We start from the raw sequence: 18,421 nt of genomic DNA on the forward strand, positions 1-18,421 counted from the left end.
ATATTTGAAGTTATTTTATTACTCATTCTGGTGAGTTTAAATGTGTTTAGTATATTTTAGGGGGGTTAATTTTGTTTTTTAATCTCATTTTATAATGGATTTTGCTGTGAAGAAAAGTTGGGCTTATTTCTGTTGTACAATTACTCAAAATGTGGGGAGTTTCGCCCTCTAGTGCCCAACCAGCTAAAATACAACCATTTGTCCCTGGATTTTTTTTTTTTTTTTATTAAAGGGGCCTCCTTACAGGAAGTAGATGTAAAAATAGAGAACATGAGTAGGTTTGATACAGTGTGAGAACCTGCAGGGTGTGGTTTCTCTGTCTGCCCTGCTTGTGGGAGGCCCCGATTCACCCTGCCTGTTCTTTCTCTTTTTGTGTATCTTTAGGTTCTGTTAACAGAATCTGTTAACAACATCTGTAGCCAGAAGCTTCTGGTGGCCTTGCTGTTTGTCTTCATTCTTTCAAGGATTATTTCGATTGCTGTGTATCAGCTCAACTTTATCTCTCTTGTCAGGGTGCTGCCCTTCCCATTAAGTGACCTAACTTGCGAAAACCTCCTCCTTCTTCATCTACACTGTAGAGTACTATTCACTCTTTTCCATGCAAATTTCCTATGATAGAGGCGGCAGTGAAAGTATTGTGCTTTTGTATTTTGAGTTACCTGAGAAGCTTTTCCTGCCTCCCTGATTCTGTTGGGTTTTACTTTCTACACAAAGAAGACAAAAGTCAAGTTGAAGGTAGTCCCTTATTTTTATATCTCTCATTTCTTTTGATAAAGCCCCGGACTTGATTCTGAAAAATAAACACATAGAATGTCTGAGATGAATTATAATTGGCAAATTAAAAGTGGAAGAATGTGCTACTTCTGTTGCCTGACAGCCAAAGATGTATAGGATGTTTTCCGAGATGTAGTTACAGTTTTTAAATTAACTATTCTGCAGTTCTTTATCATCCTTATCTTCCCAATTTAAAGAAAAGAAAGCAAAATCCAGCAACTTGTTTTACATTCTAAGCTCACTGAATGCAAGGATACTGGTTTATGTGCCCATAAAGGGCACCTTAGTAAAACATCTTTCTTAAGGCGGCTGTGGTACAAATGGAATGGAGCTAAGGATTATGTCAATAGAATAAAAAGCACTAGGCATGTATACTGGGCTTCTCTGATGGCTCAGATAGTAGAGAATCTGCCTGCAATGTGAGAGACCTGGGTTTGATCCCTGGGTTGGGAAGATCCCCTGGAGAAGGGAATGGTGACTCACTTCAGTATTCTTGCCTGGGAAGTCCCATGGACAGAGGAGCCTGGTGAGCTACATTTCGTGGGGTTGCAAAAAGTCAGACATGACTGAGCAAGTAACACACACACACACACACACACACACACACACACACACAAGGAAATCCCATGGACAGAGGCACCTGGCAAGCTACAGTCCATGGGGTCGCAAAGAATAGGACATGACTGAGCAACTAACACACACACACACGTATGCTAGGCATTCTGCAGCTTGTGTCTTTGCAGGCCTAGCCAGAAGGACTGTTTTAACAGCCTCAGCTACTCCATCTGCTGCTCACTTTTCACAATGGTAACCAAAGAGCAATTGTAGCCCATGCACTAGAAATAACATTTGTTATTTCTTACTTTCAGGAAGTATCTTACTTTCAGGAAGGTGACAGCATCGAGTGAGTAGTACTCACTGTTCAGTGATTTGGACCGGGTTTTAGTTTAGACTTGCTCTTTTCACTTGGTATTTACTTGCCAGTAACAGATCTAAGCAAAGGAAGTACATGCTGTTTTTGGTTTTGATCTAAAATACCACCCCTGATTTAGTTATACAGAGGATTAGTAAGCAGAGCCTTTCCAGAGCAGACAGGTTTTTGAAGGGATTACTTGGGTTTGCACCCCTTTCTGATTTAATAACTGCAAACATAATGTGTGATCTGTCTTCCCTTTTAGAGCAGAGCCGGCGCGATGATTTGGAAGCCCTGGGCCATATGTTCATGTATTTCCTTCGAGGCAGCCTTCCCTGGCAAGGACTCAAGGTATCCTTGGAAGTGCTTAGTGGAGGGCTTTGCTGAAATACTTAGCTGATAATGAAAGGGGTGGCTGACTTGATGCTATAAGAAGCACAGAGGGGACAATCGGCTCCAGAGATGCAAGGCAGGAACTACATTAGTCTGTAATGTAAATACTCACCTGGGCTTGGGAAGCTCTGTTTTCCCCACATTTGTCTTCTTCCCCTTCTGAAGCCTTCTTCCTTGTGTTTGTAATTTCTTCCCTCATCCCCTCCCAGCCTTGCCAGTGCTGCTTTTCTCTCTGTGTTGATATTCCTTCTTCACTACCACTGTGTAGCAGGAATAGTGCTCCCAGTGCGTTGGGGAGTTTATGGAACAGATTGCTGACAGCAGCTTCTACACATTTTACACAAGGCCAGCAGGGTTAGGTGTACCCGTAACAGGAACTGGGAAATACGTGTTTGTCCTGTATAGGCCAAGAACCCACCTGAACTAAACAAAACTCCAGGTTTAATATTGCTGTTCAAGTGTTCTATTGAATAAATGCCTATGCGTACAATGGCCGTTCCTTGTGAAATGAGTAGTTTAAATACCCTTCCTTAGGTAGGTGTCAGTACAGTGCATTTGTGTCAGGGTTAGCTATTAATTATAGTTACAACCATGGTAATGATTACCCTGTGCCTCTAGCTGCCTGGACTAGGAAATGGTGAGCTTCTTACCCATTCTAAGACCCATTAGATAGCTAAATGCAAGACTTGTTTGAGTTGTAATTTACTTCAGTACGTTAGTATAGAAAGAAACTTTATCAGTAGCTTTGGGTACCATACAGTCCCTCCCTCCCTCCCAGAGGCCTGAAGGATTCATTTTGCTGTGATTTCTTGGACATTTGTGCTGAAAAGTGAGGCTTTTATTCCCTCCTTTGGGAGGATTTTATTTCTTTCCCTTTAAATTCCTCTCCTAACGTCTCTTCCATGGTCTTCTCCTAGTTGCATACCTTCTCATTGATATTGATAGTTGTCAAATAGAGTTTCACATCCTATCTGCTCATCATACAGCCAAGCAATGCATTCTTGTATTATTAATTGCTTGAAATTTTCTCATAACCCATGAATCATTTTAGGGTAGTTGTAGATTTAAAATGTCCCCAGCATAACTTCAAAACATAATTGCTTAAAGCTGGGTCAGCAGGCTAGGTAGACCCTCATGCAGATCCCTTGAGACCACATTATTGGTCCACACTCCACAAGCCCTCTGTCTGCAGTCTTAAGCAAGCCAGACTTGGCTACTTTGAGCCACTGACATATAGCAAACCTGTCTGTTAGCCACGCCTGTATTATAGCTAACGTTTTCTGCTTGCCCCCATTTGGATTAGCAATATATTTTTTTTTTTTTAATTGAAGGTGATCACTCTACAGAATTTTCTGGCTTTCTGTCATACATCAACAGGAATCAGCCATAAGTACACTCATATGGATTAGCAATATTTTTAATCTTATCTAGAGCTGATCAAAGAATGAGAAGGTTGAATCGCATTTGAACCCTAGTGCCCATGGGACATTACTAAGCTGTTACAGTTTTGAATTTATTTTTTTATCCTAGTCCCTCATGCCATTACATTTGACGGTGTTTATCTGAGACTACTAAATATATTTGCCAGTAAAGCTTTCCAGAACAGCAGATGTTCTGTGCATGTCTGAATGTATCATCTCTAGTACATTTCTTATTTGTCAGTATCAGAAAAAAATTGAGATGATCTAATAAACCCTGACAGTTTGAGTGAAACAGTCATAATGTCCCCAGACATATCGGACCTCCCATACTTAGCACCTCTTTCCAAGTAACTTTTTCTCTTTATTCTCTACAGGCTGATACCTTAAAAGAAAGATATCAAAAAATTGGTGACACCAAAAGGAATACTCCCATTGAAGTTCTCTGTGAAAACTTCCCAGGTAGGATGCCAACAGGACCCTCCAGCCGGTGCCACTGGAGCCTTGAACAAGGTGGAAACCATGCCTGTCTTAGTATTTCTAGATAAGGGTCCTCTCCAAAAAAATTTACATTTCCTCTTATTGTTATTTAAATCAAGATAGATTTTTATCACTTTTATTTGATCCATGAAACAACACATCAGTAGCAGATATAGTCTGTGCAGGTACTCCTTGCCTGGTCCAGAGCTTCTCCCCACGGGAAGCATTCAGCTAACGAGCATGGCCTTTAACCTCTTTCCTAACAGAGGAGATGGCAACCTACCTGCGATATGTCAGGCGATTAGACTTCTTTGAAAAACCTGACTATGAGTATTTACGGACGCTCTTCACAGACCTCTTTGAAAAGAAAGGCTACACCTTTGACTACGCGTATGATTGGGTTGGGAGGCCTATTGTAAGTATCTTCTTTCTCCCCTGCTCCCCTCAGACCAGCACTGTCTCACCCCTTGCCAGACTTTCTGCCTGCATCTGTGGGGAAAAAGCAGTCCTTTGTAGACTTTCCATTTACCAGCCTTTTCAGGGAGATGCCATAGATTGCTCTCACTAGAGCAGTGAAGGAGTTACTCCTGCTGTGTTTTTAAGATTATGACCGCTATGACCTAAGATACCAGAATTTAAGTCAGGTTTTTAAAAATTCTTTATTTATTTTTGGCTGTGCTGGGTCTTCTTGCTGTGCGCAGGCTTTCTCTAGTTGTGGAGAGCGGGAGCTACTCTCCGTTGCAATGCACGGGCGTCTTATTGCAGTGACTCCTCTTGTTGTGGAGCACGAGCTTCAGGGCACACGGGCTCAAAGTTGTGCTGCAAGGACTTAGTTGCCCCACCGTATGCGGGATCTTAGTTCCCAGACCGGGGATTGAGCCCGTGTCCCCTGAATTGACAAGCAGATTCTTAAGCACCAGACAAGTCCCAAGTCAGTTTTTAAGAAGAAATTTAGTTTGAATGATCCAGGAGCTGGTACTCCATAAACTGTTAAGGTACCTGACTTCTGTTGGACTGGAGCCCAATGCCTGAGGAAACTTCTGAATTTGCTCTTATAGTCTACGGTCCAAGGACTTGAGGGAATGCTAACAGTTGTCATTGTGGGATGTTCTTATTCTTTTCGAAGACGGGCTCCTCTCCAATGAACTGTTGAGGACCAAACTGTCTCCCTTTTGTAGATAAGCAAACTGAGAAGGCAAGGTTTGAAACTGGCCTTCGTGTAATGATAATAGTAATAATAATGACTACTATTCTGTTAGAATGATGCTGTCCTTTGCAGAGTATTTGGACCTATTCTCCCCAATTGACTTGTTGTTGCATTTTTCCAGCCCACTCCAGTAGGGTCAGTTCATGTAGATTCTGGTGCATCTGCCATAACTCGAGAAAGCCACACACACAGGGATCGACCATCACAACAGCCTCTACGAAATCAGGTATGTCTTGGGCCTTTATTATTTCAGAAATCCCACTTCTTCATGACTAATATTAGAACCCAAATTCATTAGCTTCTCTGCTTAAGTGTATGTACTAAAATGAAAGACAGAGGGCTTTGTTACTCACAGTCGTGGTGCAGCACTCTAGCATCCCTCAGGGTTGTGTAAGGCCACTGAGATGTGGCCAGATGTCTTACCTGAAGCATCCACACTAGAGAAGCTGGACCTGTCAGGATCTGTTGGCTGAAAGGGACAGTTTGCCACAGTTCCAAAGACACTGGATGGATAGGCAGGTAACCCATCTTGGGTCTCACCTGTAGTCCAGTGTGGAGCTCTCACCCCAGCTGGTTTTTCCTTGGTGATTAAGAAGGGTGGGTAATTTGGACTTCCAGCTGATGTAGGTATGAACTGGCACCTCTACCCCACCTCTGACCTTGTGTCCAGGTTAATTTTATAGCCTGCCAGGATTTGGGCCTGTAGTAAAGACACAACTTTGCTTTAGACCATTCCAGAGAAGGTAGCGTCATCTGTCCTTCAGTGTTCATGGTTTGGGAAATTAGTGGTTAGATGAGAGGTTTCTCTTAACCTAAAGACAGAGGAGGCAAACCACCAAAAAAAAAAAAAAAATCAAATTTGACAGCATTAAAGAAAGGGATGACTGATTGGGAAGTAAATATGATAAATCCTTATGACATATATATTGTTAAGAGAGAAATCAGTACCTCAGTAAATAAAGAAGCACTGAATAATAAACAGATACACACACATAATCATTATCACCTATCAAATTAGCTTGTTTACCTTTATCCCTGACTTCACTGTTTTATATTTACAGACATTTTTACAATAAAATGCAAAAGTCACTTCTCTCACAGATGTACCTGTGAAAGTATGGAGGTTAAAAATAGTGTGTAGACTCCAGGTGCCCCCTCCAAAACAAAACAAAAACAAAAAAAGTACTATATTGAGGTATATACACATGCACATACATACATATATACAGTGGATACGTACACAGATACAGATAGGCTCACCACTAAGTACATACTTTTGGCAAAATGTGTGGCGTTTTGGGGTAAGAAAAAACATAGAAAGGAAAGAATTCTACGTATTGGTGGATTAAGGAGAGAGTAGGTTGGCAAAAAAGATGAGATTTAGCGAACTGTGCCTACTAGTTGGGTCTAGAGTTACAGACTTTAATCAGGGTACTTGGCTAGTGGTTCTGTTTGACTAACTTGTGATCTGACAGCAGAGTACTGTTGACTTCTGCAGTTCTCCCCTACTGCTCTTTTTGAAAATATTGAACTTTCCTGGTGATCCACTGGTTGAGACTCTGAGCTCCCAATGCAGGGGGCACAGGTTCAGTCCCTGCTCAGGGAACTAGGATCCCACATGTTGCCCAGTATAGCCAAAAAAGCTTTTTTTTTAAAACAATAATAATAAAAATTAAAGCGTGTAGAGTGCACAGTTCAACTGACATTCTTACACATTGCTCTTGACTTTGCAAATTGTTACAAATTCCCTAGAAAGTAATTTGATAAAGTTATAAACCTCTCTGAAAGAATAATTTTACTTCTTAGACTCAATTATAATAAAATGATTCAAGATAAACTGCCACAATGCCATTTCTAGCAGAGTTTTAGAAATGATCCACATATCCAATTATAAGAGAATGGTTACAGATCTGCTCAAATCTTTTATCAAATAAACTGGGTTGTAATAAGATGAATTATAATGTATTTATTCAGTGGAATATTGTCTAGCCACTTAAAAAAATATTTAGGAAAACTTGTAGCAACCTGAAAAGGTTTTATGGTTGTATAGTAAAGAAATCACAGTACAAAATTAGAAATACCTCATGATTCCCTTTAGGGGAAAAGAATATGAGGAAGTCAGTTGGAGGCTGCTGCTGTTGCTAAGTCGCTTCAGTCGTGTCCGACTCTGTGTGACCCCATAGATGGCAGCCCACCAGGCTCCTCCGTCCCTGGGATTCTCCAGGCAAGAATACTGGAGTGGGCTGCCATTTCCTTCTCCAATGCATGGATGCATGCTGAGTCTAGTCGTGTCCGACTCTGTGCGACCCTATGGACAGAAGCCCACAAGGCTCCTCTGTCCACAGGATTCTCTAGGCAAGAATACTGGAGTGGGTTGCCAGCTCCTTCTCCACAATTGGAGGAGATAATACCAAAATATTAAGAGGCTTATGGTTGGAAGTCATAGTACTGTGGGTAATATTTTTCCAAACTATACTATAATGAAATTATGTTACCTTATAATGAAAAATACATTTAAATGGTAAAGGTATGAAAGAAATTTTAAAATGTTAAATAGTCAGTGAAGGCATAACATATCTGCCTGCTTGTGTTTTTAGATTATTTGAAAACTAAAATATGTATTTCTTTTAGTTCCCCTTGTCATTTCTGCTTCAGTGAATTCATAATTAACGCTGTTCTTTTAAATGAATTTTATTTTATTTTATTTATTTATTTATTTTTTTTTAATGAATTTTAAAGGTATAGGTAAAAGAGATGGTTGAAAACCTACATTGCCAGGATGGAATATGAGGTCATACCTCTTGTCTGAGTAAAAAGTACAGTGAATTTCAGTGTACTTTTAAGTGAAAGGTCATTAAACCAGAATATGTAATTCAGAGATGTCATGTACGATACAGGAACCTTCCTTTTGTAGAGTTGAGTCTTGAATGCTCGCGTGATTTTTTTTTTTTTCTTTTAGGGTTTTTCATATCCATGGCTGCTAAGAAATGTCCCACATCAGTGCACGTTTTGTACGTCCTTTCCAGCAGAATTCTGAATTCTTGCTGGGTAGGATTCCCTCTGCACTGTGCACTGTGGGTAAATGGATTCCTAGTGTCTGTTCAGCCTTTACACTGTGTCTTAGTGTGTGGTCTCATTGCTTTTGTTCCATCTTTTGGGCTGTTTCCTTATGCCTTTTTTTTTTTTTAAGACTAATTCTTTTCAAGTTTTGAAATCACCAAAAGAAGAAAGTAAAATCTCTCCTTGAGAGAGATTAAAGGTATTTACTTTAGGTACAGCTAACCTTTTTAAAGCAATTTTAACTTAGTAATCTAACAGAAGACTTTCTATGAAAAAGTATGTCCTGGAGATACCAAAATATGTAGGGAGTCCTTGTCCTAATGGAACTGACAAGCAGATAAGCCAAGTAGCCAGATGTCTTGTAACACAAGGCAAAATGAATGATTTATCTCCAGGGATTGGAAGAAGGAGACTTTTCGTCTGGTCTGAGCATGACAAAGAATTTGATGAAAGAAGCTGCACTTGACAGGCTCTTGAAAGAAAGAACTGGGTGGAAATGAAAGAGGCATTCCAAGCAAAAAGGAAATATGAGCAACAATGAATTATCTGGTTCCATTTTGCTAAAATATATTCTGTGAATAAAGGAGACAAGGCTAGGAAAATAGATTGGAGCCTTTGGATAAATGTCCTGAAATATGGGACTGCTGAAGAGTTAGTATTTAATTTCGGTAGAGAATAGGTACTAGAGGGTTTCAAACTGAAGAGTGATTAGAGGAAAACTTTGCTTTAGAAACCTTTGACTTGTAAGGTGATAATAACCTAGCAGCAAGTATGGAGACCAGTGAAGACAGTAAATTCCCTTGAGAGGTAACGGTGGACTGTAGTGGTGAAAAGTGAAATACAATTGAAAAATAATGCAGGGAAATAATCTGTCAGAATTAGGAGCTCACATGTCGGGCAGGGTTGAGGGAGAAGGGTGAGTCAGAGCTGGTGCTGTGCTTTCCAGCTGAAGGTGGATGGCAGGCAAAGAGGACGGCTCTCAGAAGAAAACCTGAGTGATCTTTGGAGATGACTTTGATGGTAATGCCTGAAGAGCCTGCTTATTCTGAATAAATCTGCCCATCAATTGTGTGGTAGGGGAGTGAGCCTGGGATTAGCAGTCTTTGTTTAGTTATCTACTTTGAGTAGAAGAAGAAGGATGATAAGCTCAGAACTTGCTTTTAGCTTATCCCGAGACTTAGGCTATAGGACATTTAAGATTTGGGGGGCCTCAGCTTCCACAAATGGTGAGTCTTGTAAGGACAAAGATTTTTGTTGTTTTGTTCACTACTATATTCCTAACACCTGAAAGAATGTCTGAAACAGTAGGCAGTCAAGAAATAATTATTTGAATGATAAATGAAATTTAATCTGTCAGATGAGAAATTTAGATGAAATTAGATGTTTGTTTAAAATATAGATTTTTATTTACCCTTCCAAGAAAAAGAAATTTTAAACTTTTTTTTCTTCTTTTTTCTGTTTCCACCAGGAGTCATTCTGCCTTGTTTGGCAGTCAGAGTAGGGCTAGATTGTGTGCTCAAGGGGAAAGGTTTAAAGAAACACGTCACCGACTTCCATCTTCCATAGTGATCTAATGGTTAAGAATTCACCTGCCAATGTAGGGAACACAGTTTTGATCCCTGGTCTGGGAAGATTCCACATGCCGTGGAGCAGCTAAGCCCAGGCGCCCCAATTCCTGAAGCCTGTATACCTGGAGCCCTCGTTCCACAATAAGAGAAGCAACCATAGTGAGAAGCCCACACACCGTGACAAAGCGTAGCCCCTCCTGCTACCACAGAGAGGTATCCCCCTGTCTGCCACAACTAGAGAAAGCCCAGGCGCAGCAACGAAGACCCAGCCGTAAATAAACAAATAAATGTTTCTGAAAAACCAAAAAGGCACAACAGGCTTTTGCTGCAAACCAAGTTCAGGATAATGTATTAGTTCTCCTCCATCACATTTGGAATTTTTTAGAGAAATTTTGCTTTGCTGGTCTATAATGTAGTTATATTGAATTTAATTGAATACTGTTTGGTTCCTAGATGCAGTAATAGATCCTAACCATGATGGCCAAAGAACTGCATTTAAACTCATCTGTATTGGATCTGTATTTTAAAACTATCTTAATACTAGATGCTTAAGAACAATTTCTTTGAACGTTAACTTACCCAGCTAGAGAATTGTAATTAAATCATGAGTTTGGGTAGAATAAATATTTCTAAAAGCTAAATCCATTCAAAAGGGTCCCAACGGGTTAGTCATTTCTGTAACTTTACCCTGGGTATTTGTCCTTCGTCAGTTCTAAAGTCAGTCAGTCTTGCCATGACTCAGGTTCCTCTTAAAGAACTCAGTATTACCATTCATTAGGAAGACAGTGAAAACTTTTAATAGTTCTGCCTGTTTCTACCTGACAAAGCTTCCCTTGGATTGGCTGATGAAATTCAATCAGGAAGTAAGTCCTGCCAGTATCCAGACAGCTTCTCCTAACGTGCAGTGTGTGGTACTGTTGAAGGTTTTATGCAGTGTGTTTGTTCGACATGCTAAATATAGCATATTGCATTGACTGGCATGTGCGTGCAGCAGCACACATCCTTTCAGAGCTTTTAGCTTGTGACTGTCCTTACATAGGTAGATGCTACACAAATATATACTTCCGTGGTTCAGCAGTTTTGATAGTTTCCTTTTTCTCCCATAGATCCCTTTTATTTGGTAGATTTTCTGTAGGCATTTGAAGAAGGACTCCTTGGGCTAAAAGGTTAGGAAGAACAGATCTGTTACAGAAGAACTATACAAAAAAGATCTTCATGACCCAGATAATCACGATGGTGTGATCACCCACCTAGAGCCAGACATCCTGGAATGCAAAGTCAAGTGGGCCTTAGGAAACATCACTACGAACAAAGCTAGTGGAGGTGATGGAATTCCAGTTGAGCTATTTCAGATCCTGAAAGATGATGTTGTGAAAGTGCTGCACTCAATGTGCCAGCAAATTTGGAAAACTCAGCAGTGGCCACAGGACTAGAAAAGGTCAGTTTTCATTCCAATCCCAAAGAAAGGCAATGCCAAGGAATGTTCAAACTATAGCATAATTGCATTCATCTCACGCGCTAGCAAAGTAATGCTCAAAATTCTCCAAGCCAGGCTTCAGCAATACGTAGACCGTGAACTTCCAGATGTTCAAGCTGGATTTTCTAGAAAAAGCAGAGGAGCCAGAGATCAAATTCCCAGCATCCATTGGATCATCAAAAAAGCAAGAGGGTTCCAGAAAAACATCTACTTCTGCTTTATTGACTGTGGATCACAACAAACTGTGGAAAATTCTTAAAGAGATGGGATTACCAGACCACCTGACCTGCCTCCTGAGAACTCTGTATGCAGGTCACAAAGTAACAGAACCATACAAGGAACAACAGACTGGTTCCAGATTGGGACAGGAGTACATCAAGGCTGTATATTGTCACCCTGCTTATTTAACTTATACGCAGAGTACATCGTGCGAATGCCGGGCTGGATGAAGCACAAGCTGAGGTCAAGATTGCCAAGAGAAATATCAGTAACCTCAGATATGCAGATGATACCACCCTTATGGCAGAAAGTGAAGAAGAACTAAAGAGCCTCTTGATAAAAGTCAAAGAGGAGAGTGAAAAAGTTGGTTTAAAACTCAACATTCAGAAAACTAAGATCATGGCATCTGGTCCCATCACTTCCTGGCAAATATATGGGAAAACAATGGAAACGTTGAGAGACTATTTTGGGGGGCTCCAAAATCACTGCAGATGTGACTCCAGCCATGAAATTAAAAGACACTTGCTCCTTGGAAGGAAAGCTATGACCAACCTAGACAGCATATTCAAAAGCAGAGACATTACTTTGCCAACAAAGGTCTGTCTAGTCAAGGCTATGGTTTTTCCAGTGGTCATGTATCGATGTGAGAGTTGGTCTATAAAGAAAACTGAGCACTGAAGCATTGATGCCTTTGAACTGTGGTGTTAGAGAAGACTCTTGAGAGTCCCTTGGACTGCAAGGAGATCCAACCATTCTATCCTAAGGGAAATCAGTCCTGAATATTCATTGGAAGGACTAATGCTGAAGCTGAAACTCCAATACTTTGGACACCTAATGCGAAGAGCTGACTCGTATCAGTCCATGGGGTTGCAAAGAGTCAGACACGACTGAGTGACTGAACTGAACTAAACTGAAGAGTCATGTTGACTGCCGAGAATTACTAAATTCTGCTAGACACAGTGTCCTACCCCTGATGATACTGAATGCTCAAATACTACTTACTCATTTTTATAGGAGCAGCATAAGTTTAAGGGAGAGAAAGTCATATTGAATTCTGAAGAAGATATGCCCCAATAAAAGTGTAATTTGGATTTGTTCTGTTTGTGACTGGACTCCAAGGCATTTGACTTAAGGAATATATAGCCTTAGAAAAATACACCATGGTTTAGTGCTGTGGTGCTTAATGAATGAAGCTTCTCATAAGCTTAGCTTTTCCAAAGGGGAGGTTAGGCTGGATTGCTAAGTAGGTGGTCAGAGATCTTCATAAAATGAATTCCTTTAAGTCCAGTAGCCTTAAAAAAAAAAAAAGAAGCAGCTGTTAAATTCTCAGTTCCTTTCCTTTCACAGAGTACTGCCTGGTTTTCAGTGAGGTTCAGCGTTTCCTAGTTTAAGGGGCAGATGTGTTTGTGCAGAGATCTCTTGCCTGCTTCTGACCATGTGCGTTTTCCTGACTGGCTGCCTGTTGTCCAGCGGGAGCTCAGGTGTGGAGACTGTGCTCTTGCCCTGCCTGCTTCCATCACAGAGCTCAGTGCAGAATGAGCCATCCCTCCTCATTGCTGGGACCTAAACTCCAAGGGGGTATTGCAAGAAACAAGTGCACAACTGAAATAGTCTTTTTCTCAGCTTCTCCCCTTCAGTGACATGGTCTGTGTGCTCACCTCTGCTCGCTCTTTTTCTCTTTTAATAGGGTCATACTGGAGTAGTTATCTGTTTATTTGCAGCTGTGCCGGGTCTTTGTTGCTGCTCTAGTTGCAGCGTGTAGGCTTCTCCCTGTGGAGGCTTCTCTCGTTGCACAGAGCCTGCAGGCTTAGTTGCGGCCCAGGGCCTGGTTGCCCCTCGGCGTGTGGGATCTTAGTTCTCAGACCAGGGATCAAACCCATGTCCCTTGCATTGGCAGGTGGATTCTTTTTGTTTTTGTTTTTAATGTTACTTATTTATGTTTATACTTCATTTAACTTTGTTTTTGGTTGTGGTGGGTCTTCATCGTCTGTAGTTGCAGTGCGTGGACTTCTCATTGCGGTGGCTTGCCTTGCTGTGGAGCACAGGCTCTCTAGGCGCACAGGCTTCAGTCGTTGTAGTGCTTGAGCTCCGTGGTTGTGGCTCACAGGCCAAGAGTGTGCAGGCTTCAGTAGCTGTAACTCGCAGACTCCAGAGACTGGGCTCAGGAGTGTGGCACACAGGCTTAGTTACTCTGCAGCATGTGGAATCTTCCCAGGCCAGGGATCAAACCTTTGTCCCCTGCACTGGCAGGTGGGTTCTTAACCACTGGACCACCAGGGAAGTCCAGCAGGTAGGTTCTTAATCCACTAGACCACCAAGGAAGTCCCTCACCTCCACTCTTAATTCTCTATTACATACTAAAAGTTTTCTTCTGTCTGTATGTGTTGTTCAGGACTGTGTATGTCAGTATACACCCTGTGTTCTGAGGCATCTCCTTGTAGGAGGGTGACTCTGCAGTAATCCTACCTAGATAAATCATCATTCCATACAGAATGTATATTATGCCATTTTGAGCAAGAATAAAACAAGATGTGAGTAGAGAATTTCAAACCTTTAAGGATAGTTTTTGTGATTTTTTTTTTTCCCCAGAACTTCACAGAATCGATATGGCTGTCTCTATGGGCCTATATAGTATTGGGCTTGGAAATAATCCCCTACAGATTATCAGTAATGTTCTGATATCTCTGATATTTGATCAAGTTTGTAGAAATCAGGAACTCACTATTGGTACAGCTGACAGGTTGCCTGTAAAAATCCCTGTCTGGCATAGGAAAATTGGTTCTGTTTCATGAGCTTTATAATATAGTATATTTAACATGCTGCATTAAAATATTGAAAGTGTGGTAAAACAGAATGTAATCTAGTGTATTCATTACTAACCTTTTGGTACTATTTAATCTCTATTTTTGTTAATTACAGTTGAAGACTGTGATTATATAATGAAGTCTAGAAGACTGACATGGGAGGCAACTTTTGAAAGTATTTTAGGAGCCATAAAGTAAAATGGATGAGATCCATTTTATAGATGGAATCAAAATTAATTTTTCAGAATAACTATATAAGAAAAAATAAGATTTGGTGGTTTTTCGCTACAACAGGAGGGATATTTGCCTGCCTTCTGCTTTAGAAAAATTGCCTTATCACCAAAAGAAATTTGAGATAATTAAAGCTGTAGACAGAGGTGGTTATCTGAGGTGTTCTCAGACTCTACTTTCTTGCCCTCCTATTATTATCGTTCTTCCCACTGTCTGTCCATGAATCCCTCCCAAGTGGTTGTTTGAAGATGTTCACTTCCTCTGCCCTAGCAAAGGGGTGGTTTCAGCTTTTTACACTAGGCTTACATGTTTTCCGTAAACTGTTTTTTGTAGCTTTGCTTTTGATTTATGCTCTGCTCGGTTGCTGTTTTTTGTTTGTTTCTATGTTCACCTACTACATAGTGAACCAAGCATTTCCACGCAGGTAATACAGTCCCAGCTGAAGAGTTTAAAGCATTACCCCAAGGAATTCCCACTACTAGAGATTCCTGCTGGTGCCTTGGGGACTTACACACTCTGTGTGGACCTTTGTCTTTGAAATAATGCAGAGAGATTGGTTTTGTTGAATGACTCTTCTGATCGCTTTTTTTTTTTAAACTTCCTTATGCATTTAGTTTATTTTTTAAACAGCAATTTGTGCTGTATTTAAGTCATTTACATGTGTGTGTGTTACCTGCTAAATTAAGAATCTTTGAATGTCAAGAAGTGGACATTATTCAAGTCTCTATATTACCCAGAGTACCTCCCAGTTCAGTTCAGTTAACTTCAGTAGCTTAGTCATGTCTGACTCTTTGTGACCCCATGGACTGCAGGACGCCAGGCTTCCCTGTCCATCACCAATTCCCAGAGCTTGTTCAAACTCATGTCCTTCGAGTCAGTGATGCCATCCAATTATCTCATCCTCTGACATCCCCTTCTCTTCCTGCCTTCAGTTTTTCCCAGCATCAGGGTCTTTTCCAAGGAGTCAGTTCTTTGCATCAGATAGCGAAAGTATTGGAGCTTCAGCTTCAGCATTAGTCCTTCCAATGAATATTCAGGACTGATTTCCTGTAAGATTGACTGGTTTGATCTCCTTGCAGTCAAGGGACTCTCAAGAGTCTTCTCCAACACCACAGTTCAAAAGCATCAATTCTTTGGCGCTCAGCCTTCTTTATGGTCCAGCCCTCACATCCATACATGACCACTGGAAAAACCATAGCTATGACTAGTTGGACCTTTGTTGGCAAAGTAATGTCTGTGCTTTTTAGTATGTTGTTTAGGTTGGTCATGGCTTTTCTTCCAAGGAGCAAACGTCTTATAATTTCATGGCTGCAGTCACCATTTGTAGTAATTTTGGAGACCAAGAAAATAAAGTCTGTCACTGTTTCCATTGTTTCCCTGTCTATTTGCCATAAAGTGATAGGACCGGATGCCATGATCTTAGTTTTCTGAATGTTGAGTTTTAAGCCAGCTTTTTCACTCCTCTTTCACTTTCATCAAGAGTTTCCCCAGTTTCTTTTTGCTTTCTGCCATAAGGGTGGTGTCACCTGCATGTGGTGGTGGTGGTGGTTTAGTCGCTAAGTCGTGTCTGACTGTTGCGACCCCGTGGACTGTAGCCTGCCAGGCCCTCTTGTCCATGGGATTCTCCAGGCAAGAATACTGGAGTGGGTTGCCACTTCCTTCTCCACTGATTGCTTTTTAGATAGACATGTTCGTGAGTGATTTTTACCGATGAAGCGTTTACATGGTGACCTCCACTGGTTTGCTTGATATTTAACTGGCTCCTGTGCTGATTACTCCTGTCATAACTCCTGTGTACAGCATCGCCTAGAGTACCTCTCAAGGACAGGTAGACTAGCAGAATTCTGTCGAGGTTGACATTCTTTGGTTTCATTTAGCTTCTAGGCACTCAGTTGCTTTCTAAAACTGGCAGATGAATCCTTCTACTTACATCAGCTTCTAGATACCAGTCTAAGCGCTTATATTCTAGAAAAGAATAGCCATAGAGTTTAGCATTATGGTGAAAGTAGTTCCCAGAGTAATAAACCAACAACCCTGAGTTCAGACCTCTCTCTTGGTTTTGCTGCTTTCAGTGGATACAGCAGGCATCAGAGGGCAGTGGGATGGTACCATGTATTCTTCACTTGTCGCAGTGGAAGCATTAATAAAGCAATATCAAATGCCAGCATTATTTTCTCTCTTCAGAAGACAAATAGAACATTGCTTTGAGGATGGAGTATAACTTTAAGGCCTTTGAAAAAATGTTGTGCTATTTTCATTTAGACAAAAATCTTAATTATTCCAACAAGTTACCTGTTTAGCTAGAATGAATATAAGCAAGTATATATCCCTGGGAATCAGATGGGTAGCATCAAATCAGACTTCTGATATGTATTTCAGGAAAAACAGAATTAATAGCTGATCCAGCTGCCTTAGGTTTTGTTAAGCTTAAAAGAATGAGTGTTTTTTATATGTTTCATCTGCCCTAAAAACAAATGCAAAACAGACTTTTCATGAGAGAAGTATTGCACTGAACATGTATCATAGAACTCAAAACAGCCACGAATGACTTAAAAATGTCTGGATGTTTTCTAAGCATTTAAATTTTTTGAGAACAAACAATTCTATATAGTAGTTTAGAAGCTTAAATAATCTACTTAAATATAAGAAAATTTATGAAGTCCTAGAGAGAACTGAAGAGACTAACACTAGTAGATATTTAGTTATAGATATTATATATATATAGATATATATAGAGAGAGATAGATATTTATAATATTAGGAGAACAGATATTGTCTCAAATCTCCAATAGTGGAATAAATTAGATTAAGCACTCCTAGGCTATAGATATTGGTTTATAACATAATTATGATTATGTTATAAACCACAGTCTTATTTTGGTGAAATGAAACATCTGAACCTCTCTTGGCAGGAGAGGGTAGGGAGATATTTGGGGTAGCTTTGATTCTCTCAAATATGATTGGCAGAATAAAACTAAACTTTTCTCTTGTTAGAGTATATAGCAAGCAAGTTAATACAAGCTGCCTTCTTATAGAGGAATATCAGAAAACATGGCCAGCATCTTTTATAGTGCTGTTACCCATGTGACTTCATACTCCATTAGTTAAGAAGATGAGTAAGTTGCAGCTGGTATATGATGCTTTTTTGGGGGGAGGGGGTGGGCAAAGCCTTTTTGTGATTTGTAGATGAGCTTAAAACTACTCTTTTGTCAATGAGTTCCAGAAGGGGGTGAGTGAAATGGAACCTCAAACTACTACTATTTCAGTCTCCCCACACCCAACATTTTTTTTTTAACGAATACAGCATTTATAGCTATATTTCTAATATTTATAGCATCCTTACTGGTTTTCATGCAGAGCAACAGTATCACATCACAACCCCTGCTGCTGTTAATATCAGCAGCAATTAAAATTTGATTTACTAATCCCTCATTGCTGCCTCTCCAACACCTCATTTTTCATTTTTGTCGAGCCTTAGGACTGTTGCAGCTGAGCACCATAGTGTTAACACCTCCTCAGCCATCTGGTACAGGGGAAGAGGCACCTAAACAGATTCTTAAGAACAGATACGACATATGAGCACGATTAGAATAGTGTGAGATCTAAAAACAGGTAAAGAAGGAATGAAAAGAGCCTGACTGGCAGCAAAGTTTGAAAGCAGAACCCAACGAGATTTTGAATCAAAAGCCCTCCTTTTGCTGGGAAAAGATCTGCCTTTTGTTTTTAGAAGAAAATAGTTTATGTAGTCTTATCTAAACTTTTTTTTTTTTTTTTGAGTCATCAGAAATTTAATAAATAGAGGTTGAACTGAACACATTGTTTCAAAATATCAGGAGCTTATTCAAAAGGGTGGAATAGTAAGCTTTCTCACTTGGTT

The 18,421-nt window shown here is 40.3% G+C and overlaps 1 protein-coding gene across 7 annotated transcripts in view; it reads left to right on the forward strand.

Moving 5' to 3' along the window:
- The window catches only part of CSNK1G1 (casein kinase 1, gamma 1), a 156,817-nt gene that overhangs the window by 115,389 nt on the left and 23,007 nt on the right, over positions 1-18,421 (forward strand). For all 7 annotated transcript variants that reach the window (XM_010840196.1, XM_010840195.1, XM_010840194.1 and 4 more), the window contains 4 exons: positions 1,953-2,038; positions 3,876-3,960; positions 4,245-4,393; positions 5,307-5,411. In XM_010840196.1, the coding sequence (XP_010838498.1) occupies positions 1,953-2,038; positions 3,876-3,960; positions 4,245-4,393; positions 5,307-5,411 (425 nt within the window). The remainder of the gene's footprint in view (positions 1-1,952; positions 2,039-3,875; positions 3,961-4,244; positions 4,394-5,306; positions 5,412-18,421) is intronic.

The sequence above is a fragment of the Bison bison genome, unplaced genomic scaffold (genome assembly GCF_000754665.1).
Source record: "Bison bison bison isolate TAMUID 2011002044 unplaced genomic scaffold, Bison_UMD1.0 scf7180017864142, whole genome shotgun sequence".
In the NCBI taxonomy this organism is placed as follows: Eukaryota; Metazoa; Chordata; class Mammalia; order Artiodactyla; family Bovidae; genus Bison; species Bison bison.